Source organism: Symphodus melops, assembly GCF_947650265.1.
Source record: "Symphodus melops genome assembly, chromosome: 4".
NCBI lineage: Eukaryota > Metazoa > Chordata > Actinopteri > Labriformes > Labridae > Symphodus > Symphodus melops.
Window position 1 is genome coordinate 22776337 of NC_136694.1, and position 24157 is coordinate 22800493.

Here is a 24157-nt window from a genome sequence, read left to right on the forward strand (position 1 = left end):
AAAGCTCTTCAGAACTGGACTTTGTACAGGCTACGATAATGTATTATCACTTGAGAATAAAGTCTTAGCCATCTAACTGAACTGGAGCAAGCCAACTTTCGGAAAGTAGCGTATGCTGAAGTGATTCAAGTTTTTATTTTTGATGACATTTTCTCGACACTCATCTCAGTCCTTATCAAAGATAACCCAGTTTGATCATAAGCAATATATTGCTATCATACTGGAGTGAAGGGCCGTGTGTGAATTTTTTTTTCAGCCTATAGCTCATACAGTACTGCACATGAGTTTTCTTGCATCATCAAGGCTGAGCTGACAGATCTGCTGGGAACAGATCCAACATAGAGGTTTTCTTCAATAGCGAGCAGTTGATTTATCAGCAGAAGAAACTCGAGCTTGTAGCTCTTACATCATGTGTTGGCACAGTTATCTGAGAAAAAAAAAACAACAACTTCTGAGCCGAGATTAAAAGTGTGTTTGTGTCCATCTTTCGTCACCCTTCAGATCAGGTGTTTGGATGTCGTCTTGAGATGCTCTGCGAGAGAGAGAAGAACACGGTCCCTCGCTTCGTCAGACTTTGTACCGCCGCCGTGGAGAAGAGAGGTACAGCTGCTGATAATGTGATCGTCATAAAACAGACAGACAGGAAAACACCTTCAATTGTGGTTGGGTTTTTCTTTTAAACTTCTGTCACTTTATGGGACTTTATTCTGCACCTCTTTTCTGAAATCACCCTGTAAAACTGCTCTATTTGTAATTTGGATGGAGAGGAGAAGTCCTGACAGCTGCCATGCAGAGAGATCCTAATGAGAGAAAATAGAGCCTGTTGAAAAGTGTTTAGAAACAATGCTGCAAATAAATATTTAATACGCACAGAAAAAAGTCTTTTTGACCACAAAACCTGGTTTTGATGAATAAAATATTTCTATTGAGAAGCTTGACATCAAGACATCAAGGCTGAAACAGACTTTTAGGACAAAGTAGCTTCTGGAGAACAGATTATTGTTCTGTTACGGACATTGAATTTCCCCTTGTTGGATAAATAAAGTATATCCTCCTCTTAAATAATATTTTTGGAGTATTTGTAACGTCATTGCCCAAAATAAAATGTCAGATGAGGCAACCAGATAATTGTAAAAAATAAATGTTGTTCATGTAAATAGATTATTGTATTATATTGGAGAGGTTTTTAGTGGCTTTAGCGTCTGATTTAAAGTCACGTAAACTAATTCAGTACAATCGATATTCACTTCATAATAATGAACCACCATTTGTTCACTTTAACCTTTTTTTACTGCTTTGAGTTACTTTTTTTACCTGGTCTCATGTTAAGCCCCACCATAAGGTCGCCTTATGGGGCTAACAACAAACCACAGATTGACCCCTATAAAACACCTCACCAAAGACAAAACAATGGGATTTATTACTATCAAACAAACTAGTGTAATCAAACACAATGACACACACAATCATCTCTTTCTTTAATTGATTTACCTTCTCTGGTCTTGTACAGATTATACAAACTGGAAGACAGATGTTTGATCTTGGCTCATTTTTCCTGCAATAACAAAGAAACAATTCTGTTAAATTTTAAACTTCAGGCTGAGAGCTGCCGCTTACTGATCTCAAAATGTGTGAGGATGTTTCACATCTTTATGATGTAGAACAACAAGGATGGCTTTAGTTATCAACAAATTTGCCAATTATTGACTGCTATAGAGTGTGTAAGAAATGTTGTTATTCCAAGTCACATCTTTAGATTCTTTAGATACTTCTTTATGTTCATTAAATCGCACCAATACCTAAAGAGACTTCACCAACCATCATCAGTGTTAAAGAAAAGCTATAAATCCTTCATTTTAAGAATCTTGAATCAACAAATTCAAAGACTTACTTTGAAAGTGCAAAGACGGAGACAGTAAGAGACATTTTGATTGAGTTGAACTGTGTAAAAAAGTTGATTAATTCCTGTCTAGGCCAGGACTGTCTTAAAAAAGAAATATCTTTGTATTCCAGTGAGAATTTCAATGACAATATGTTCCTGGTAAAATGAGTCAGTTAATTTAAATCAGCGAATGCAGCTCTACTCTGCTTTGGTACACTTAAACAGTGATGTCTGTCAGGATGTTAAAAATAAGTAATCACAAAGGTTCTAGCTTATTCTACAAATTCCCCCATTAAAACCAGTCTGGACAGACAGAAATTCAGTGTTTTTAACTGTTCATTGAATTGTTATGTTATCATGGAAAATTGAGCTTTTTAATGTAATTGAGATATTAAAAAGTGAAAGAATGTGTTTCTCCTTCCCTTTATTTACACTTATTTTGACCTCCTGTCTTCGAAGTGTTAATGTCAAAGCCACCACAACAAGTACATCAGCGTCAACTAACTTCAAATCTGAGGAATCTTGTTTTTTATTGTATACTTGTTAAGTTTGAAATAATGGATCAAATGTGCTGATTCTAACCCTTTGAAGATGGAAAAGAATCTCTTACACAGATGTGATAAAGATCCTCTGATCTAACCAGCTCTGTGTTTTGTTCTGCAGGGCTGGAGACTGATGGCATCTACAGAGTGTCAGGAAACCTGGCAGTCATTCAGAAACTACGTTTCCTAGTGGACCACGGTGAGAATGAAGTTGGAGGATAGTTAAAAAATGAGTAACATTTTCATTCACTGTCACAGCGAATGAAAATGTTCTGGGAGGGGACGGATTGATGTTGAAATCATAAAATGCTATCGTTCCCTTTTTTAGCCATTTTCAAATAAGACATATGCTGTTTATTCATTCTTAATGGATACAATTCTATATCTTGAATACACACACATACACTGTGGCTTTACACCTGCTGGAACATGTGATTGTCGTGCTCTCGGTGTCTTTTGTGGATGCTGAGGCAAGCCGACTTAGTATTTGTTGGTTTTTGCAGAGCGAGCAGTGACTACAGACGGTCGCTACATGTTCCCAGCGGAGTTGGTACAAGGTAGATCCAGACCCAATGAGGAGTAAAAACAGCCTCTTTGTGCTCGCTTGTGTTCTCTTCCTCCCATGTGTTGCATAATGTGAACACCTCAGTGAAAAACAAACCACCCACAGACCGAGTGACTCTCCGAGCTGAACAGAGAGACGGTGCACTGAACAGTTGTGCTACCATTTGCTTAATGTCCCTTTAGGCTTTTCTGCTTTAAGTTTTCTGATGTAATAACGCGCAGCAGGTTGTACAGCCAGTTCTCACTCGGTCCATCGCTGCCACCAAGTGGACAAAATGGAGAATCAGCCTTTTGTGTCTGTGCTCTAATCCAACTGCAACGTCTCACTGACTGATGCTCCTCATAACCGGATATTTGTTTATTTCTTTCAACTTTTCGTCTTTGGGGAGACATTAGCATGTGTTCCTTTTTATCTTTTTTTTATTATCCAGTATGAGCAGCATTCATCAGGCCTGGATTTTCCTGTGTGTGCTTGTGTGTTTTTCTATCTTTTACAGGCCCCTTCTATCTCCCTCCTGCAGCTACAAGTCTCCATGTTACGCCTCCGCTCTGACATGCATGTTCCGTGTTATGTTGCTCTCTTAATGCTATTTTGAGTGTAGCTCCTAACACTAACTCTTTGTCTCTGTTTTTCTTATTGCCTTGCCTTTTGTTCACTCTTTCTGACCCTGTCCGTTTGAATTTCTCCCCTCCTCCCCCCTCCCTGTCTCTCAGAGGAGAAGCTGAATTTGGACAATAGTGATTGGGAAGACATTCATGTCATCACAGGAGCTTTGAAATTGTTCTTTAGGGAGCTTCCAGAGCCTCTGGTGCCCTTCGGCTTCTTCACCGACATCGTGGAGACGATCAGTAAGTGACCTGCTTTGGCCCCACATTTACTGAACATATACAGTATAAATCCTTCAAGTTGTCTTTGATGACTTAGAGATAGGAATGACATCTCTCCATACATTTTCATATGAAATGAACATGTCATAGCCAGCCTTATGATTTCCTCTTGTGAGGTCAGAAACTTTTATGTAAGATTCTTATTTGGGCCTCTCATGTGATGTTGTGAAGCAGAAAGCAGACAGGAAATGAAGAGAGGAAGGATGACATTCATAAAAGTCACAAGCTGGACTAAAAGTGGGAATCTTGTATTACATGACCTTTTGTCGTAAATCTCTGAGACGCCACCAGGATGCTTCCATCTCTTTTGATCCTTCAGTTGAATTTTTCCCCTCATGTGCTTTCTTTTTGGAAACTCACAACACTAATTAGGTTTAAGTGAGTTAAAACCAGGACAGTCTTGGTTAGAAAACCACACTCCCCTTTCACTTAAGGGCCTTCACACTATCAAGCTGTGGTGGAGGTGATTTTCTTCATTTAAGGATATTTACTGCACTTTTACCAACTAAAAGGTTTTGCACAACAATCATATAGTCTATAATGAGAGATTTATGGATATAATAAAATTAAATGGGGCTTTTCAAAAAGAACTTACAGAGATTTACAGGGCAAGAGAAGAGTAATTACATAGTGAAGAAGTAATGAATAAAACTAAGTATACTTCTTTCAAATCCTTGACACATTTTTTTCAACTGATACTCATAATCCTCGTCTCATCTTCAGATATTTGTATTGGATGGATAGATTCTGACATCGACGATAAGGCCGGTGTCAACACAGACTGAAACTACACATGCTTTTATTCAATCTGAAATACTTCATGTTATCCCTTCCCTGATGTTTTCGAATGTTTAAACAAACCACTTCATATACTTAAAGGCAAATTATTTTCCTATTAAAAAAAGCGGGGCAATGTTAATTTAAGCTATTTTAACTCTCAGGAGTCACATGCATTTTGTGGACTATTTCAGCAGGAGATTAATAGATATGATTGCTTTGCTTTATTTAGTTTTTTTTCACTTGTTACATTGTGTTTGCATTTTTTTATTTTCTTCTGAATGTTTTTCATAGTTTACAGTTCCATTGCACTGAAGAGTAAACCAAATCAGTTGCATACAATCTCTTTGGTTGTATTCATTCGCTGATCGAGGTTTAGATCTCAATGGGGATCGCTGACATTAAAAGAAGAGAGTCAAAAGTTTTTAAAGCTTTTCGTGTAACTGTAATATTATCACTTCATTTACATAAACTTCTGTGATAACACAATACATCAGAATATCTTTTATGTATCCTGAAAGGGTTGATAATCTGGCATTCATCTTTTACAGTTTATCAAGAAGATAAACCATGTTCGTTGTATGATTGTCCTCTTTCTTATCGATCCATGGAAACTTTTTTGCACATGGAGTCATTATCTGCTCTCTGTTCATCAAACCACAGTTGAGACGGCTGATCATTGCACGCTGCTGTATCAGATTAGATAGTGAATGCTAATAGACTACACATGATATCTGTATGTCAATCCGCTTTGTAGGCAATGAAATGCAAGTGATGACATTTATTGTGATGTGACACGTCTCTCTCGCTCTGTGTTGCAGAGATGTCGGACTACTTAGAAAAAGTTCATCGTCTGAAGTGTCTGGTGCTCAACATGCCTCCTCCGAACCACAACACGCTAAAGTTTATGTGTCGCCATCTTAGACGGTAAGAGGGAGGAAAGAAAAACAAAACATATTTCTTCAAATTTCCTTGGTCTTCTCTGAAAGGGACACATTTTATAACACACGACACCAAAGAATGAAGCCGATGCCCTCCAATCAAAATTAACACGCTCTTCCTCGTGACACATCCTATTAATTTGAACCACAAGAGGGCGCAGTTTCCTCAGCAGTCCCCAGATTTGTCTGTCAGAAATTTTTTGGCCACAGCTCTGAAAGTATGCCCGTGCTGTACCAGGATCCCTCTGTTGTTAACTTTGTGTCCCTGCAAAGATGAAAAGGTTGGAAAAAGATGAATGGTGCACCATGTTCTGCGAGCCAGTTCCCTTTACAGTACATAAAATCTGTGTTTTTTACCGCCTATGGTTTTTTCCTTCCACTTCAGGGGTGAGCGTTCGTGTTCAGAGGCTGATGTTTGTGCCAGGGTGTGGTGAAGGCCCCATGAATTTGTCAACTCTGTCTTTCTCTTATATTCTCCCTCCAGTGTCATTCCTTCTCCCCCCTCCTTCTGTTTCTTATTTATTACCCTCCGCTCAATTACCCCCCCCATGTGTCTTCTCTCTCTCAGCCACTCTTGTCTCCTTATTTCCTCTTTATTCTCCCCCCTTCTCTCTATATTTTCCTTCTTCCTCCTTTCTTCCTCCTCTTTCCATCCCTTTCTCCTTTTTTTTTTCTTTCTACCTCCTCCCCTCCCGCTATCCTCCTTGCCTCGAAGGTCCCATGGGAGCCTTGTGGTTCGTCTGCTGGAAGGCATACCAACACCACCGCCGCCACCACTGGAACCTCTTTTTTCTCTCTCCCTCGCTCGCTCCTTTTTCTCCCCTCTTCCTTCTCTCTCTCTCTCTCTCTCTCTCTTTTTCCTCCTCTCTTTTTAATGTGGAAGTTTTGAGCAATTGCTGGCTGCTTCTGTGGCTTGGTGGGAATGGCATTTTTAGAAGAATGCCTCACTCTGTGGCTTCAAACCATTCCTGTGTCCCCCACCAATCACACACACTCAAACACACCAACATAGGTGGATACAGGCGACGGATTTAGCCACTTATGTGCACAAATCTGATCTGTAAAATGCAGATACAAGGACAAGAACTTGAATGCAAAAACAAGCTGTCCCTGGTGGACGTTTAAATGCTGATCTTATAGTTACTGTCCTGTATTTCTAAGAATGTAAAAGATGTCAATGCTGACCACGAGCCATGTAGCCGTAGGAGCTATAAGCTGTCATTTATATGCATTTACTCTTAATATGAGTGAGAGTACACAGACGTTCAAGTGACTGTGTCGAGCTGTAATCAGATGCTAAATGCTAATGTTTGGCAAGTAATACATTTGTCTTTTTAAGCCCCTTTGGGGAATTTAGTGTGTTAAGCTAACATTTACCACCAAATTACAGCTTAGGCTGAAAGAAGGGTTGACTTAACTCTTTGTAGAGTATACAGCTATGCTAACCGCTCTGTAAGGCAGTACTTACATGCTAACTTGCGTTGAGCACTTATGTTCATCATGTTCATTGTCTTAGCTTTTTTTTTTTTGGCATGTTACGAGGCTAAAGTCTGCTAATTAGCACTCAACACAAATTATAGCTGTGGCTGACGAAAGTCTTTCCTTTGTTGTTGAGCCAACAGCTATTTTAGCTACTCTGTAAGGCTGTACTTCAATCAATCAATCGATCTTTCTTTGTGTAGCGCCAATTCATAACAAGTGCTATCTCTAGACACTTTACAAAAAGCAGGTAAAAGACCTCACTATTTGTCGTTTAATATTACAAAAGAACAGGTAAAAAGACTCATCGTTATATTACAAAAAAACAGCTTATTCCATCTTGAGCAGCAAAAGTTAATTTCATGCTAACAAGCTAATGTTTAGCAGGTACAATATTCATCATGCTAATTATCTTTGTTAAGTGTGTTAGCAGGCTAACATTCTAAATGTAGCAATTAACCAAGTGGCGAGCTCCGCTGTTGAAAAGTAAGGCCAACATGAAAATACAAAATATTGCAGTTTCTGAAATGTCCACTTGAGGCTTGACTAAGAATTAAACATGTTTACAGTCTGGTTTAGCACATGTAACTGAATTGCATATGTGCTTATCAGCACACACCATACAGGTTTTGATTTAACAAGGATAAGAGTTCTTCTTTTGTTAATCAATGGGATCATTGGAACTTCTTGTTGTTCTATTGAGGACTTGAAACTAGAAACTAATATTTACTAATTGGTAACAATAACTTATCAAGAATATGTGTCTTAATCAACTACCAGTGGTAAGGTCATTTTCTCCACTGGTTTCATAAAATCCGAAGTCTTTACGAATCATGAATGTTGACCCCTGCTGGCCATTACAGATAATACAGGTTTCTCTGTAATACAGGTAGTTTCATGTTTGTAACCATAAGGCAACATTGACATCTTCAGTGTGGATATTATTATTCATTATGAGAGTTAAATTCATTTATGTCCACACATGAATAATAATCACTCGAACAGTTAAAGAAATATTTCAATCCAAGCGCAAGTGGGTTAGAACTGGGGTTACCAAACTCTTCAGCTTGTGACCCCCAACATAATGGTGCGAGAGAATGGGGACCCCCACGGTCCCTGGAGGCGCTTGAGGTAGGGCACCCCACACAAACTCACTGATGGGCCTATCCAAACACTGGTAACAAAAGAACAACACAAAATAATACAAAAGCCTTAAACGCTAGTTAATTTCCTTGTAGAGACTTAAGCTTTGAGTGGTAAAACAAAACAAAACACAGACCCCACTGGGGGTCCCGACCCCCACTTTGAGAACCACTGGTTTAGAGAGCAATTTAAAACCATTAACCCAGAGCTGCTCTTGTTTTTAGTATTTGAAATTTGTGATATACTGTATGTATAAAAAAAACAAACTTGAATAAGATTTATCTCTGTCTCTGCAGAGTGTTGGAACATTCAGACACAAACCGAATGACCACCCAGAACATTGGCATCGTGTTCGGGCCGACCCTGATGCGCCCTGAGCGGGACAATGGCAACATGGCGGTGAATATGGTTTACCAGAACCAGGCGGTGGAGCTCATCCTTAGCGAGTTTGACCACATCTTTGGAATAAGAAGCCCCTCTTGATCTTCCTGGACTGAGGGGTCTTTTAAAGCTCCTCCAGTTAATAACAGCAAGTAGTGCAGCCATTCGTCCTCTCTGCCTGTTGACTCATGTGGTGTAAAAAGGATCTCACATCAAAAAGATAATAAGTGGGATAAGGAACCAGGACTGAAAGCTGCTAAACAAACTAGTTTTAGCTGTGACGCTTTGATTCTTTGACTTCAGATATGGAGCTTGTGTTCATCACTGCTGGAACAGGCGACCCCTTGTCCTTTTCCCTTGATGTTTCAGACTTTATCAGGATTTTTAAAAGCCATAAAGTGATTCATCTCATCCAGCAAATCTAGATATGAGATTATTGTTCACTGGTATATCAAGGAATGCAAGGAAGGGTGTGTCCAAACGAAACAAAAACTAAGGAGAACCTTCTCACTGTGACAACACAAGCACCAGCACCCTCGTGCAACACAGATTGAGGATGGACCTCACCTGCACCGTGGATTCACTTTAAATTGTACAAACATGCAGGAAGAAAGCAGACAATGTGCCCCCTAAAGCTGAAGATATAATAGATGGAAAAATATTTTAATGATAGGATGAATGTGCCAAGAGCGCAGAACTTTTTTCCGGTGTACCAAATTGTTCTCGTTTTGTGTGTGAACTTCCAGAGCTTCCCCTTATTGTACAAAACTGGATTTGTCGTCTATTTTTATCAGAGCAAACTCCTCAGATTAAGTTAAAGTATATTGTATATATGTGACATATTGTCATCGTAGCACTGTGCATATGCTGTTTAACCCAAACAATACATATTTTAGTCCAAGTCAAACGGATACTTTTGCTTTAAAATGAACAGTGTGTTGTTGAAATATGGTCTGGACCTGATTGTAAACTCTCCTGCAATAAAAAAACAAAACAGAAGTGAACAATCTTATTTAATCTGTTTGGATGTGTCTGTCGGGTTGTTTGTGTCTATGTTGCATGACAGATAGTAGAAGTGTGTGGAGGTATGTGGCCCTCAGAGACGCAGCGGGCGGAGGCATCCCCTGTGATTGGTGCAAATGCTGCTTTTAATAACAGAACAAAAGAGGAACTGGAAATGCATATGTTTAAAAAATGTGGATTTTTTTCCTCCCAAAAAAACCCCTCTCACTTGCTCACTCACTCTGCGGCTTTGGTAATTTTATATTGACTGTGGGTTTGGCAGGGGACAAAAAAGAGCAGAAAAGAGGCACAGGGGGAGAGAGCTCATCGATTTTAGAACCTTTTATTCGCTGTATTTATTCATTTTTATGTTCGTATTATTTCAAGCCTGAGTGTAGGGGAGGAGCCAAAGCAATGTGAAGCTGATTGATGGAGACTCGTCTGTACTTTTGATTATTATGCTGCGCTTCACAAGGTCGAGATTTTATTCAACTGACTTTGAAATATTTTCTTCTTAAATAGACAACCACATTTGATTATTTGCTCGACTTGCATGTATGCACCAAGTCGTGACAGTTTATCCATAAATCCCTCAGTCATTGGTTCGGCTTTTAAGTTTCTTTTGACAGCCATATATTCAAGTGTTTCCATTTATTACATTATTAAAAGAAAATATAACACTATGAAAACATTTATTTATGCAGTATGTGTAACGTATGTTTTTTGTTCTCTCTCCAACTTTTGATATTGAGGGATTTTCCTTCCCCAGCGGCATTAAACTGCTGTAGACTTTAGGGCTCTGTGATGTGTTTTATTCCACTTGGTGCGATGGCGCTAATTGCTCCCTAAAATAGAATCAGTCCGTCACACACGCAATCAAACACCCGCCCTCCTAATCAGCAGTGTGTTGGTAGTAAAAGTCAAACTCTATGACTTCATCTTTTAATGCTGCCTTCTTTTTCTCCTCTGGGTTATTTATTTGACTTATTAATCATGCACCATCTAGTAATTGCATTCTGAATGTTCTGTTGGATACATTTAAAGCAACTCAGCACATCAAGTAGGTCTCTTGTGAAGATTTCCCATTGTATGTGCAGTCAACACTTTAAAAGTGGGCAAAGAAAAGTGAAGGGTTCTGCAAACTTTCCGTGAAAATTTGCATATGATAACTGATTCTTGATGTGCTGATGAAACGCAACAGCCTGACATTGCAAAAGTTCAAAACCATCTTTACATCTGTAGGTAGTTATTTTGTTTGTTCCAACACCAGAACAAGATGTTTTTGAGTCTGTAGAAGTATTTCTTACAATTTTGTGGGAGACAGGAATTAGAAGGTGGTGAAATGTTTTCATCTTTAACTTGTCTTTCAGCCAGGGATTTCTTAAAAGTGATTCCACTTTCAGAGTCAAAGGTCATAGGTTATTTATTGAACTGTTTGTTTTGAATTAACTGTGTAATTATTATACATATGGCTGTAGATTGCCTGTCTAATATGATATTGATTGTGGTTGATTTGGACAATTATTTGATAGATAGATAGATAGATAGATAGATAGATTTATTTTTCCTATATTTACTCAGTGAAATGATTCGGTAGCTGTTTACATTGTTCACATTCAGGCTTCACGCTTCTTTGCTTGGCTGCATTGTTGGTTCAAGAATTGAAACATGCATATACTCGCTAAGCGCTCAGGGAGATAACCTGTTGCTCACTGATAGTTTTTGCTGCATTTTTGCAAGTGATGCTTTGCTGATGTTCTACTCTCTGTCTGACTGGGGCCATTTTTGTACACCGCAAATTTAAGTGAGGATTTTTTTTTCTTTTCTTTTTTGCTTAAATGTCATCTTACTCACTGTTAAGCCCAAAACACGGCTGAGATATAGCGTCATAACATCACAGATTGTTGATGCTACGGTTGACTTAGTGTAGCTGATGCATGGCACCCAGATAATCCAGCCTACGTCAACCTGAAAAGTTTGTTAATGTTTCGGTTAGCCGCTACAGTTTACTCAACCTGGTGTTAAACCTGAAGCTCAGTGTAACAAAGACCAGTAGAACCTCTCACCCCTCTGCATTTCCCCCCAGCCACATATGCAGGTTCACAGGCACAGAGCAGCCCCTTCTGATGAATCATCCTGCAAACACACACAGCCACAGAGAAGCTGGTGTAACAATGCACATGTCTGCAGAATATGATAGATGGAAACCGTTTACGGCGATGACAAACTCGGGGCCAGGCTACAGCTCAGCTTCAAAACGGTCTCATCCTTTGAGATAATGAGAAGATTTACCAGAAAAAAATGATAGTATACGTCTGGTAAATTTGAGATTTTCTTAAAAATTGACTGCAAAAATGCTTCTTTACGATGACGTTTTCAAACAAACAAAGAAATACTATATTATGGTGACAAAGTATGTACATTTTAATTACAAATATCCACAAACATGCAAAAATACTGATAAAAAGTTAATACAAAAGCTGCTTGCAAACTCCAGGTATAAAAAAGGACACTTTGTGAAAGTAAACACGTTTGTACCCTTTTTTTGGACACAGAAATAACAAGTAAGGAACTCTACAAGAGTGGAGTGGCAGTTGGCATGTCACATGTGCATATCTTTGGTGATAAACAAACACACTCACACATTATGGCCAAGAAGTGTCTTTGGTACCCGGTATGCATGAATTGCTAACAGCTTAGTCACACCTCATGCAGCATTGTCTTATCTGGTGGTACCAGGGCATTGTGGGATGACTCACAGTGTGTGAGTGTATCTGAGGCACTTTTCAGAAAGAGGAAGTTGAAGGCTGATGTGTGTCTCCTGAGTCTTCACCTTCATGCCACACCTCAACAGACAGTCCAAATGTGTGACACAATCTTTTTTCAGGGGTGTGAAAGTAAGCGGTAGCACATGTAAATTATTACGAGAAATAGGAGATATTTTAGCTTAAGCTCGAGATTAAATAAAGAAGCTGTGCGGGATTGGTGCACAGATCGTGGCACAGTGCAAGATTTATTTGTTCCCCTCAAAGAAAAAAAAGAAAAGAAAAAAAAAGCCCTGAAGTCTGACTTCATCTTTCGCCGCTATTGGCATCACATACAGAAATGCAGAAATGACTATTCCGCTTGCAAGGCAAACAATTTAAAACTGCTTTTTGTTTAAAAAAACAAAAAGTTAACACTGTTCTAGTTCTTCCACTTTTTACTGCCTGGTCTTAACATCTTCATACATTTCTGAATAGTTAAAGCCACTTTGCATGACTTGAACCTGAAGATAAAAGCTGCTGGTACCTTGAGATTTCACAGCTTGAATGTTAAAAGTTAGGACAACATATAGCCTACATAGATTTGAAATAAGATGATGCTTTCCCTGCATGTAAACAGTTTGGATGTTAAAAGAACTTAATATAATGAATCCTGGATGTAATAGAACAAGAGGCTTGGCTTTAGAGTTTGTGCGACAGTCAGCAGCAGCAAGCGTATGATAACTGTAGGTGAAATTCCTGCAATGTCACACTCACATCTGGAAATGTCACAGGACCTCGAACAAGTGAAATGCTTCAGCTCTCAAACAACAAACGATTAAAAGAACAAACAAATCAAACACACACTGAAGGTATATCAAGTCTTTTTTCATGATAAAATATTGAACTTTTTATAGTCACATATATTTGGTTTGTATGGCTTCGTCCCCTTTAGGCCGTCTTCTTTGGAAGCTTTGTGCATTGTTCTTGTGTTAAAACTGATGCTAAATGAGATAAAAATGTTTTAAAGTCTTTATATACAGAATATATAAAATGCATTGTATGGGAATGTTGAAGTCACCTTTAAGTTTTTATTCTGGGTAAATCCGTTATATCCAGGCTCAGTTCAAATTGATCCAAGTCTCCATTCTGCTCTGCAGCGTCTCTGTCCCACAATTTTCTCTTTGTATTCTCAGAATGGTTTCCCACATCGTAAATATTTCCCTCTTGCTGTGCTCTGTTCACTCTCCCGGGTGAATCTTGGATGGGGCTTCCGTCAAGCTCCTCTGCTGCCCCTGACACGCGGCGGTGGTCTCTGACTCCTGCCTCTTTTTCTTCCTCCCCCTCGTCCTCCTCCTCTTTGAGCGTCTCCGCGGCTCCTTCTGGACTGGAATCGCTGAGAAAAGAGTGCTGAGTTTGGGTTTCCTCCATAGATAGAGGGGTCTCATCAAAGAGGGGTCCTCCCAGACTGTTTCCGGCCCCTGGAGTGAGAGGCATCTCCTCCTGGTCCTGGTCTGGGTCCTGGTCTTTGCTGCAGTAAGCGTAGCGGTGGTTCATGTGCTGCGAGTACGAGCCGGAGTGAGAGAAGCGTTTTCCACACTTGTCACATTGGTAGGGTTTCTCTCCGGAGTGCAGCCGGCTGTGTTCAATCAGATGGTGCTTGTGCTTGAAGGCCTTGTTGCAGATTTTACACTCATGAGGGCGCTTGCCTGTAATGAATGAAGAGAACATTTTATTTAATACAAAAGACATAACTGAACCTAATTATGTCATATCCTGGGGGATTAGTAGAATTTGTTTTCATCTTTTGTACATGTATCCAAAACAGTTTAAAAGGCATGAACTAAACATTTTTGATTGAACACTGAACCTAATCAACTTTTCAAACCGACCTATGAAATAAAGGCTTCCCATGTTCTGTCCTCGCAGCATAGTTTACACATCAAAGAACCCAATCAGACATATTCACGTCTGACCCCGTGCCAGACCGTAATCCGGTTCAAAATGATTATTGACGGCACAGAACGTTTGCATTCCTTTTATATTAGGCAGTAATAAAGGTACTACAGAAGATATGCCAAATAGCAAATACGTTAGGTCACCATCTGTGATAAAAGACAGAATCTTATTCATTTCCTGCCCGATAATCTGCCGGAACTGCTTTAGTTTTCTGCAAGAAATGGGTGGGACTATCCATTTCCATTTTGCACATATGACATGGTGGTGATATGTGATGGTTACATTTACAGTGATGGGAGGGGGATATGAGGGCCCTGTGCAGTATCATGAATTAAATTGCTTTCCCTCTGCTGCAGACGCTTCACGTTTTCATCTTCTTGACTAACCAGACACCAGCTGTGTCTGCCTATCCGCAGCCTCAAAGCCTAATGCACGTTATACATACCATACATAATACATCCATACTTTGTATCTGTATGAAACTGTATGTGGTATGTGCCCTTCTTTGAATTATCTTTATATGGAGATTTATGAGTCACGTAACATGTATCTGTCTCCTTGTTTTCTTCTTTTAATGCTAAGCTAAGCTGAGTAAATGCTTGTGGCTGCTTCATAATGAACGTGCAGATACGAGAGTTACATTAACCTTCTCTTCCCACTCAGCAAACAAATCAAAGACATTTCTTCCCCACTGACTGTGCATAAAAAAGGACGTAGGCTCTTTTATCTTCTCTGGTGAAGCCAAAGTGAAAGTGACTTCTCATTGTGTTCAAGGAGATGAAAAAAAAATGAACATACTTTTTTTCCCCCCTCTGAAAACATTTAAAGTCTGGGTCAATACTGTGAAGTCCTTTTCACTCCAACGTGATGTTTATTTAGGAAATGATTGTCCCCTTCAGAGTAAAACGTTTCAGGCTATGTGCTTCCTTTTTGATTGAGTATGTGGCTCTGCAGAACAGCATAAATCATGCATGTCAAAACTGTCGATGAAACAAAACAAAGAGTCACAGCGGGACTACAAAATACATCTTATACACAGTGTCATTTTTTATTGTTTTGAAACCGTTTTGAAACGTTGCAAAAATCGTTAAGATTTAACGATTTAGTTAATGACACACAAGATAAGTGTTTATCACTGACTGTGCTACTGACCTGTGTGCTCGTATTTGTGTCGGAGCAGAGAGCTGCTCTTCTGAAAGGTTTTTTCACAGATATCACATGCGTAAAGCCCCTCGTCTGTCTTCTTCAGTCTCTTTCTTCCCGGCCCTCCTTCTCCGTCCAGACCATCATCCATAAGAGAGAGGTAGTCCAGAGCTCCACGGCTTAACGCCTCACCCTGCAGAGAAAATCACATCACATTAGCCATAAGCTGAATCTATATATTTGTGAAGCAATGTTTCATAACATAATCAGATCACTCTACTCTACTCACCATAAGAACTTGTCTCTCCTGGTGGATCTTTTTTAGTGCTGCCTCTGTGTCTGCCTCCATCATGTAAGCCATTGGAGAGAGGAACCCGGGGCTGTTAGCTGGCTGACTGAATGGAATTGCAGTAGTGCCATCATGCCCTGAAAGTCCTAAACCAGACTGCTGGAAAATAGGAAATCCGTTGTATAGGGCACCTGAAAACACAGGATGTCCAGCCCCGCTGTAGACTGGATGGTGGTGGAGATGTACATGTGAAGTTGGACTCATTCTGATAAGCTTCTGGCCGCTGAGCTCTCTCTTCTCTCCTCTGGCTGAGTTGCCGTTAACGGTTTTGTTCGCCCCGTCCTGGTCTGAGATCTGCTTTGGCAAGGAGAGGTCCAGAGGTTCGTTTTGTGCGGACAGAAGGTGCTGAGGTGATGACAGCTCAGGAGGACAGCCGGTGAGGTCGAGGCAGACTGGAGAACCGAATCCCGATGAGGGAACTCTCCTCCGGGCTTGGGGTGATGACAGCTCAGAGGAGCGGTTGATTGGTTGGCCGGGGCTTCCTTTTTCCTGGCTGGACCAGAATGCTCGGGCATCACGGAGAGGCTGAGGGGGGGAGTGCATTGCAACGAGGAGCTGCTGCGGAATGGAGTGCCAGCTGGGCTTCTGTAAGGAAGATTTTTTCCCTGAGAGGCCGTTTGTTATTTCACTTTGTTTGCCGTTCTCCGGTTGGAGAGCAGGTCTAGGAAAGAATAAAGTCTGGGAGGACAGGTCTTTGCTGTCAAGGCTCTCGGGTACCTCCACTCCCTCTCGGTTCATCTTACAGAGGTAGCGCTCGTGCTGCAGGAGCACCGCCACGTTGGGGAAGAGCTGGGCACACCAGCGGCAGGTCATGGCGAGCTCTCCTTCAACTGACTCTCTTCTCCTCTCAGGCGACACCTTACTGTCCGGCCCTCCTCCGTTGTAAATCACCCTCCTTTCCTCCATTCCTTTCTCCAACTCCTCGTTTTTCCTCGCCTTCCTGTGAAGCATCTCCTGAAGCATCTGCTCAAACTTTGTCCCAGTGTGCAGATAAGGCAGCAGCGTGGTCCCTTTTAGTATACTGGCCCTCAGGGAGAGCTCTGCCGATGGCTCCCCAAGCTGAGCCAGATCTGCAGTTCCAGAGAAGCCTGTGTGGTTATGGTGGGGGTCCTGGAGTGAAAGCTGCTGGGGTTCTTTTTGCATCTGACCCAGAGTTCTGTTGTTATCGTGAGTCTGTGACACCATCAGAGAGCCTTTGTCATTACTGTTTCTCCCCCCGCCTGCAGAGGGAGATGTAGGAAATGAGTGGTGGAAGGAGTTTTGGCTGTGTCCGTTAAACGCTCCACTGGCTCCTCCTGTGTTCACTCCTCCATTCAGGCACTTTTTGCTGCTTAAGTGAGAGCTGTAGGATCCAGAGTGGGAGAATCGTTTCTTGCAGTTGGAGCACTCGTACGGTTTCTCCCCTAAAGAATGACAGACATGACATCATGTATTAGTCAAAAGATCCAGAGGGTGGGTTGAAAATACTTTCAACTCGGGTGTGATCCTTTTTACTTTGTTCATAATTCTTGTTTTGTCAATACGGTATAATTTGATTCCATATAACTGGCACAATAAGTAAGGGTTCGTGATAGAGAGGGAACAATAGAAAATTGCAGGGTGAGTACAACCGTTTGGATGTTATTTTGTCTCACCACTGTGGATACGGAGATGCTCCTTGAGGTGGTGTTTGTACTTGAAAGCTTTCCCACACTGCAGACATTTAAACTTCCTGGTCTCCATGGCTTGATCCAAACTCATTGCACTCTGCTGCAATAAAAAACATTTTTTGTTTAGTAATACAACGCAACGAGGGACTAATTTCAGCGTGTTTGGACAATGTTGCTCTGCAAAAACTCAAATCACCGCGTGTATATTTGTTACATTTCTACTCAAAATGTTACACGTAATATGAGCCACATTAACCTGAGTGAAACTTATTTTGAAAAAATAAAAATCCAAATATATGGCCTAAAAAAATTTATGAATGCAGCAAGACAAGTGTAGTTGTTGTGTCTTAAAATTAAATGTCTTTATCTTAATTAGTTATTAAATCTCATTTCAAGAAACTCAAAAATGTAAAATGCGATTCAACGCTGTTCAGCTTGTCAAAGTTCATGTCAAATCTGCCTCCTGCTTTGGCAGCTTTTTTTTTTTTTTTTTTTTTTTACAGTTTACCTCATCAGTTTTATTCTTTATCTCTGCTTTTGAAATTTTGAAATAAGAAGTTTATCTGGATTTATCAGGTGAATGTGGCTTGTAAGTGTGATGAGATATTTTGATGAGAAATTAGATGATGACGAAAGATTGGAGTTTTTGCAGAGTGCCTCTTGCAGTTGTGAAACTTCCTCCTTCTGCCCGTTTATCTTACCTTGTCCTGCAATTGGTTGTGAAGTGCCAGGTGCCGCTCCATCTGTGCCCTATGGGTGGCAGTGTATCCACAGAGCGGACAGGCCATGTGGACCCCCTCCCTGTCCTGACAGTACCTGATGTGGTCCCTTAAAGATGCTCCGCGCTGAAACATCCTGTGGCAGAACGGGCAGGCCTGCTGTGTTCTCCCTGCATCTTTAAATCCAGATAGAAGAGAAATCAAACCATGAAACATTTCCCGCATTAATCAAATACGTCAATTTCTCCATTTGTTTCCTTTATGTTAGTTATAAAAGTGGCTGGGAGCTGGAGCATATCCCAGGATGCATTTAGCCAGATGCACGGCACACCCTGGAGGGATTGCAAACACGAGACCATGACATTCATCTAGTGACACACACTCTCACATTCCCCTTAAGTATACCGTGTCTATGTTAAAGGCAGAATGAGATTTTGTTTTACTGCATAACTATGTATGGACATGTACAAAAATAATCTCTCTCTATCATCACTTTTGACCCACTGTAAATGTGTGGTGGTGGCTCTATCTGCAGACAGCCTGCCCTCTGCATGCTCTCGTTTTTCTAACTTTCCTGGTGTCTTGGTGGAGGCGCCCGTTGCCTATTGGTTGGTGCATGCGTCCCATGTTCAGACTGGAGGCTACCGTCCTCTAAACAGGAGGCCCGGGCTTACTGACAATTATTTTGACAGAGTTGAATTTTATATGAAATAATATTTGTACAGATATTTAAAATGCAACACAAACTTCTAATAAAAATCTCATACACAATACTCGATGCTGTTAAAGGAATGATGACTGAACCTGTTGTTATTTATCAAAACAAAATGAAAACTGCGTGTCTCACCACAAGTGTTAAATACTGTGAGAAATGAAAAGCCTTCAGAATAATACTTACACATAAAGTCTATTTACTGCCTGTGTGACTCAAAGGACGTCATTTTTGAGGGACTGGTTTTCTTTCAGTATCATCACAGTGTTTCTCTCTCTTGTTAACATACCTGCGCTCTCAGGTGAGCGGTGCTGAGCTCCAGGAGACCAGATGGCGGGCGGCAGCTCATCGTGCCTGCTGCCCGGATGGTACTCTGCTGCCGTGTCGTTGTGGCTCAGGTGGTCCAAGATGCTGGCCGAGGAAGAGGCCTTCCTCAACTGGGCCAGAAATTTATAGTGGGCTAGGTCCTCCAAGGCATTCTGGGAGTCTGAGTTATTACCTGGAAAGAGAAAACAGTAGTTTTGCAACATGTTTCTCGTATTTCTACGTCGTGGTGAAACATAGGAAAATAAATGCTTTACAATATATAACAGTCCTTTTCTTTCTTATGAATCAAACACTTTTTATTTGTATGGCAACAAGGGATAAAATGATTCACTAAACTCAAGATACGATTTGCTCAGGATTTATTTTACAATTTATTTTACAACGTGACTGAAGACACAGTTTGTGGTTTGGCCTTTTAATGTTTTTGTTTTTCGAGGGGAGCTGATTGAATCTTCTGATTGTGGCGTTGATTAAATGCTGCATCATGTTGCTTGTGCTGTTTGTATGGCTCCCATGTCTTCATGCAATATTTGCGCACAGTTTTTGTCTCGTCTGTTATCTTCTCACCTCTTTTACTTTCTGTCTTGACGAAGCCAAAAATGCTTCCACGCCTCCGGTTTAAAGGACGGCGGTGAGTCTGGCTCCGCAGCTGCCAACCTCCTCTGCCCTACAGCTGCTGACGCTCACCAAATGACTGAGATTTTTCAGAGAACCCATGTGCACCTCGACTCCTTTGAACCCGATTTATCACGACTTCACGATTAATCTGTAAACCCCCCCAAATAGCAACAACTCCTAACAAATGTAACCTCCAGAAACTTGACAAAAAGAGCAGGTCTCCAACATGTTGCTTTTCACATTATTCACAGAGAGCCAACAATAATCCATCAAGAGAAAACTCTGACAATCCAAAAGATCCTCGCCAAGACGGCAGGATCAAAGTCACACCACAAACATAATGCCACACAGCGTAAAGGAGCATAAAACAGAAACATTTGTTTTAAAGATGAAAATGTCGCATTCTGATGTGGAACTGATTTTAAAAAATATATATATTCTTGAATGTTACATTTGCAAAGCTGGTTATTCTTGTTGTAGTGCCTTCCTGCTGTTACACTTTGTTCGAGTGTGTAATCAAATTCTTAAAGAGGGTTTACTTTCTGAGTCGTGTGTGACTGTGTGTGCGTGCAAAGACCGTGAGGAGATATTGTTTAAAAAGAGATACAGTGAACTGAATCTAATGGAACTAATATGTTGACTTGAACAACAGATTCAGGGTTCTGTTTGGCCACACATTAAACTAGACTTTGAGATTTCTCTCCCTTGAGTGTAGAGACAAGCAACCAGAAAGAGAGGGAGAGATAGAGAGAGAGAGAGAGAGAGAGAGAGAGAGAGAGAGAGAGAGAGAGAGAGAGAGAGAGAGAGAGCCAGCTTACAGCGACTTTGAGGAAGATTTTTCAAATGTTTGCAGATGTTGGCATATTTTAAGCTGTTTTTTTATGTGGTGAAAGGGAAGAGCCTGTGCGGTTGAGTGTTGTAAAAACTCAGCTTTGCCTTCATCAGGCGAGGCCAAATCACACGAGGCGAGGGAGCTAAGTGATTGTTAGTAGGCAAGCCGCGTGAGCCTTTGATCTCCCCTAAATAAAAGGGAAAGCCTCACGTCGCGCAGTGCTGATTTCAGTACCGTAACGTCACCTCTTTGATGCATGGAAATATTGTGACATTGTGTGGGATGAGTTCTTTTGTCATGCTTTCAGAAGGCTGCTTTTTCAAAGAGAAGAGTGAAGACACAGAACAGCTTGTAGGGAAGGCACGGTTTCACAAGGAGCTGATATGAAGGTGTTTCTAGAAGGCCTTGAGGAGCGTAGTGAGGCTGGAGGTGTCTTGCATCAGAAAAAACGCTGTCGCCTTGTTTACACATAGACACCATACATAGACATAGTTTTGCATCTTTCTTGTCCTTAATCTGTTAGAAATAAATGTTTGAGTTTACAACAAAGGGCTTGTGGGTTACATGTTTTGGTTAAATACGTACAGTACATCCTCAACATGTCCTGGTCGCCCTCCCTGTCAGCGTCAGATGGCAGGCCGGGGTCCTCCGTGGCCTCCTGCTCCACCTGCCCCCAGTAGTTCCTGCTGCCAGGGCTGAGGCTTTGCGGCCGTGTGGAACGAGCAGGGCTGACAGGCTCCTCCGTCCCCTCGCTGGGCGTCAGGCTCGTCTTGTTTAGGCTCTCCTGGCAGTCCTGGGGCTCCAGGTTCCACAGACTAACCTCATCCTCCCCCTCAGATCCCAGCAAACTCACCTGCTCAGCATCTACTGTGAGAGGACAAGAAAAATCAATGTCATACTTTTAAAGAAAGCAAAAAGCCAGGTTTGTTTCCGACTGTTGCCCTTGTTGCTCCACACTCGCATGCTGGTTTCCTCGCCGAGCTAAGGATCTATAGAACATCCGCCTCAGGCCAAGCCCTTTCTTCTTGCAAAATATCTGAAGTTCTTCAAACATTTAAAAAATCCAGCTTGTTAATATGTTTTTTTTTTTTTATTAACAATTACAAATCGCCTTCAGTATCTTTAATTGTAAGAAATATTTGATCATATCTGCAACAACAATAATCAACAGTATTTTATTTGTCTCTTGTTATTCATTTATTTGATTCAATGTGTCTTTTGGTGTGTTGTTTTAACATGTAACAAGACACACAATAATATCATTAGTTGATTTCATTTTTTGTTTGTTTTTTCTAAACCTTGAAAAGACACTCTCCTCTTCCATCCACTGTCCTCTCCTCTGAATCGAGGCATCATCAAAAATTATTTTCACAACTATTATTTTCAACAAATCAAAATCAAACAAAACAAAAAAACATTAACCTTTTTTTTTAATAATTCAAAATGTGATAGAAATGTTTTTTTTCTTCATATAGTTTCAGATGGTTTTGACTTTGTTGAACTGTAGTTTAGGGTCAAAACAATGCTACAGAACTCTAACAAACACTGAAACCAGAGAAAAATCACAACCAGAAATTCTCTGTTTTGTCAAATTCAAACTACATCTTACGTGTTGTTTGAAGTGTAAAAAAAAACAACAACTGGGTTCATTTTTGTTTTGGAGCATTACAGCATTGTCCTTTTCATGTGTAGTTGTCCAATGTGTTTCTTATAAATTGATATTTTATATGGCTTCGTGTGGTTTTATGTGTAATCGATTCAAAGAGACTCAGCATGCAACATACATATTTGTGTGCTGTGCAGATCCAGAGCCTTAAAACAACCATCTTAGCAACAAAGCATGAGACTTCAAATAATTCCCTGCACTACAGTATCTCAATAATATAAAACTGTAGACACAGAAACATGAAGTCTTTATAGTCAGTCTGAGTTTGTTTCTGCCTCATTTCTGGACGGAGAGTTTTTCTGTCTTTCATTTTAAATCTGAACATAAACATCAAACTGACACATCAAATTAAAACATGTATCGTGCTTGAGAAAAAGAGGGTTTGTTGTTTTCTTAATTATCTGTTCAACTTTATTTTTATTCAATAAAAAATGGTTATTTATTGTTTTAGTGGATTTATTTATATTACCGTGACCCTACAAAAAAAAAAAAAAAAAGTTCTTAAATCCCAAGCTTTTGTTGAAATACATCGCGTACGGCCACAAGGCTTCAGGTGCAGGAGTATAGCTCTGCATGAATAAAAGAAAAGATAAATAACATGTTGTAATTTAGCACTCACGAAAGACGCATGACTTTTTCCCATGGCAAAGACAATAAATGACAATCACAAACACATGCCGAGGATTTCAGCTGCAGGCTCTTATTTCCAAGGCTTGTTCTGAGGACTCTCTGTTTCCCTCTCACTGATTGGCAATATCTAATCACAACCAAGTAATGTCTGTTTAACAACACAAATAGAGTCCGTGCCAGAGCCTTTGAAATGTCCCATCAGAGAAGGCCGTTATCCAGGAGGGGGCTTTGACTGTGCCAGCACACAGACGGCTACTTCTTCCTTTAGTGCTGTTGAGAAAATAAGATTTCTCATCAGCATCCGACGAAGGTCCCGAAACGAAGCCAACATGCTTCTGATTAGTTTAAAATAAATTCTCCACTTTTGGCCTTCGGAGTGTTGTGTGTTTTTTTTTATCAGATCAGAGTGAAAATGAGGTTTCACAGCTCGGTAAATTTCCCAAACACACAAACAACGTTTATTTATTAAACTGTCAAAACAAGTCTCAGTCACTCTTCAAAGATTTTCACTTTTGTTTGAGCTCTACCAAACACATCCCTTACTGGATGGCGAACACGGTGATTGATGAGAACTTTGCTTTTTTGGCACGTCGTCACATTCAGCTTCACTCCACAGCTCTCGGTGACAAATAGCAGAGACAGCGGCTGTACTTCGGGAGACATTTTGAGGCAATCTACCTCATCAAGCTCACATCAGGAAGACACAAACACACAGATAACACACACACACACACACACACACTCACACACACTCATTTCAAAAGAGCCAAAAGAGGGACGGTGCTTCAAAGAGGGGACGCCCGTAGTCTAAAATGCACTTAAAACAATAGCCTGTTTTAGCTTATCTCATACTCTAACACCTACATGTGTATCTGTTTGCATCAGCAGGCTGTGTCTCCTGCCCCAGCTTCATTACACACACACAAGTAGAAAGTGAGCTTGTGAAACGCTCTGATTCACCCCAAGGCTAGCTCAGGTCCATGCTGCGCTAACATGGACAGAAATTAGTTTTTCATAAGAGGCTTGAAATTGCTCATCAAATGCATATCCCCCCCTCTCCCCACCCCACCCGAAGAAGAGGGCGATGAAGTTTTATAAGTAGTTGAGGGCGACCTATCATCGCTGCAGCACTTTACTGGGATGATGGGACATACCACTGCGGCCCCGAATAAAGAGCAAAATCTGGTCTGGATTAGCGTGAAATAGTCTC

General features: G+C 40.6%; 2 protein-coding genes across 9 annotated transcripts in view; one reads left to right on the plus strand and one right to left on the minus strand.

The window, feature by feature from the left end:
- Window positions 1–9590, plus strand: part of arhgap9 (Rho GTPase activating protein 9) — a 42525-nt gene extending 32935 nt beyond the window's left edge. For 5 of the 6 annotated variants that reach the window (XM_079340944.1, XM_079340948.1, XM_079340947.1 and 2 more), the window contains 5 exons: window positions 502–600; window positions 2546–2623; window positions 3703–3837; window positions 5475–5580; window positions 8513–9590. In XM_079340944.1, coding sequence (XP_079197070.1) covers window positions 502–600; window positions 2546–2623; window positions 3703–3837; window positions 5475–5580; window positions 8513–8699 — 605 coding nt within the window. In that variant the 3' untranslated portion in view covers window positions 8700–9590. The other variant, XM_079340949.1, reaches the window with a different exon arrangement.
- A 2409-nt stretch (window positions 9591–11999) lies between these two features.
- LOC306822376 (zinc finger E-box-binding homeobox 2) overlaps window positions 12000–24157 on the minus strand; it is a 32518-nt gene continuing 20360 nt past the window's right edge. The window contains exons 3-10 of one of the 3 annotated variants that reach the window (XM_079341359.1): window positions 21237–21518; window positions 19164–19373; window positions 18145–18338; window positions 17429–17543; window positions 15735–17197; window positions 15455–15638; window positions 13425–14052; window positions 12000–13347 (exon numbers count right to left, since the gene is read on the minus strand). In XM_079341359.1, coding sequence (XP_079197485.1) covers window positions 13427–14052; window positions 15455–15638; window positions 15735–17197; window positions 17429–17543; window positions 18145–18338; window positions 19164–19373; window positions 21237–21518 — 3074 coding nt within the window. In that variant the 3' untranslated portion in view covers window positions 12000–13347; window positions 13425–13426. Of the gene's footprint in view, window positions 14053–15454; window positions 15639–15734; window positions 17198–17428; window positions 17544–18144; window positions 18339–19163; window positions 19374–21236; window positions 21519–24157 lie in introns of all 3 variants that reach the window. The other 2 variants (XM_079341360.1, XM_079341358.1) reach the window with 2 other exon arrangements.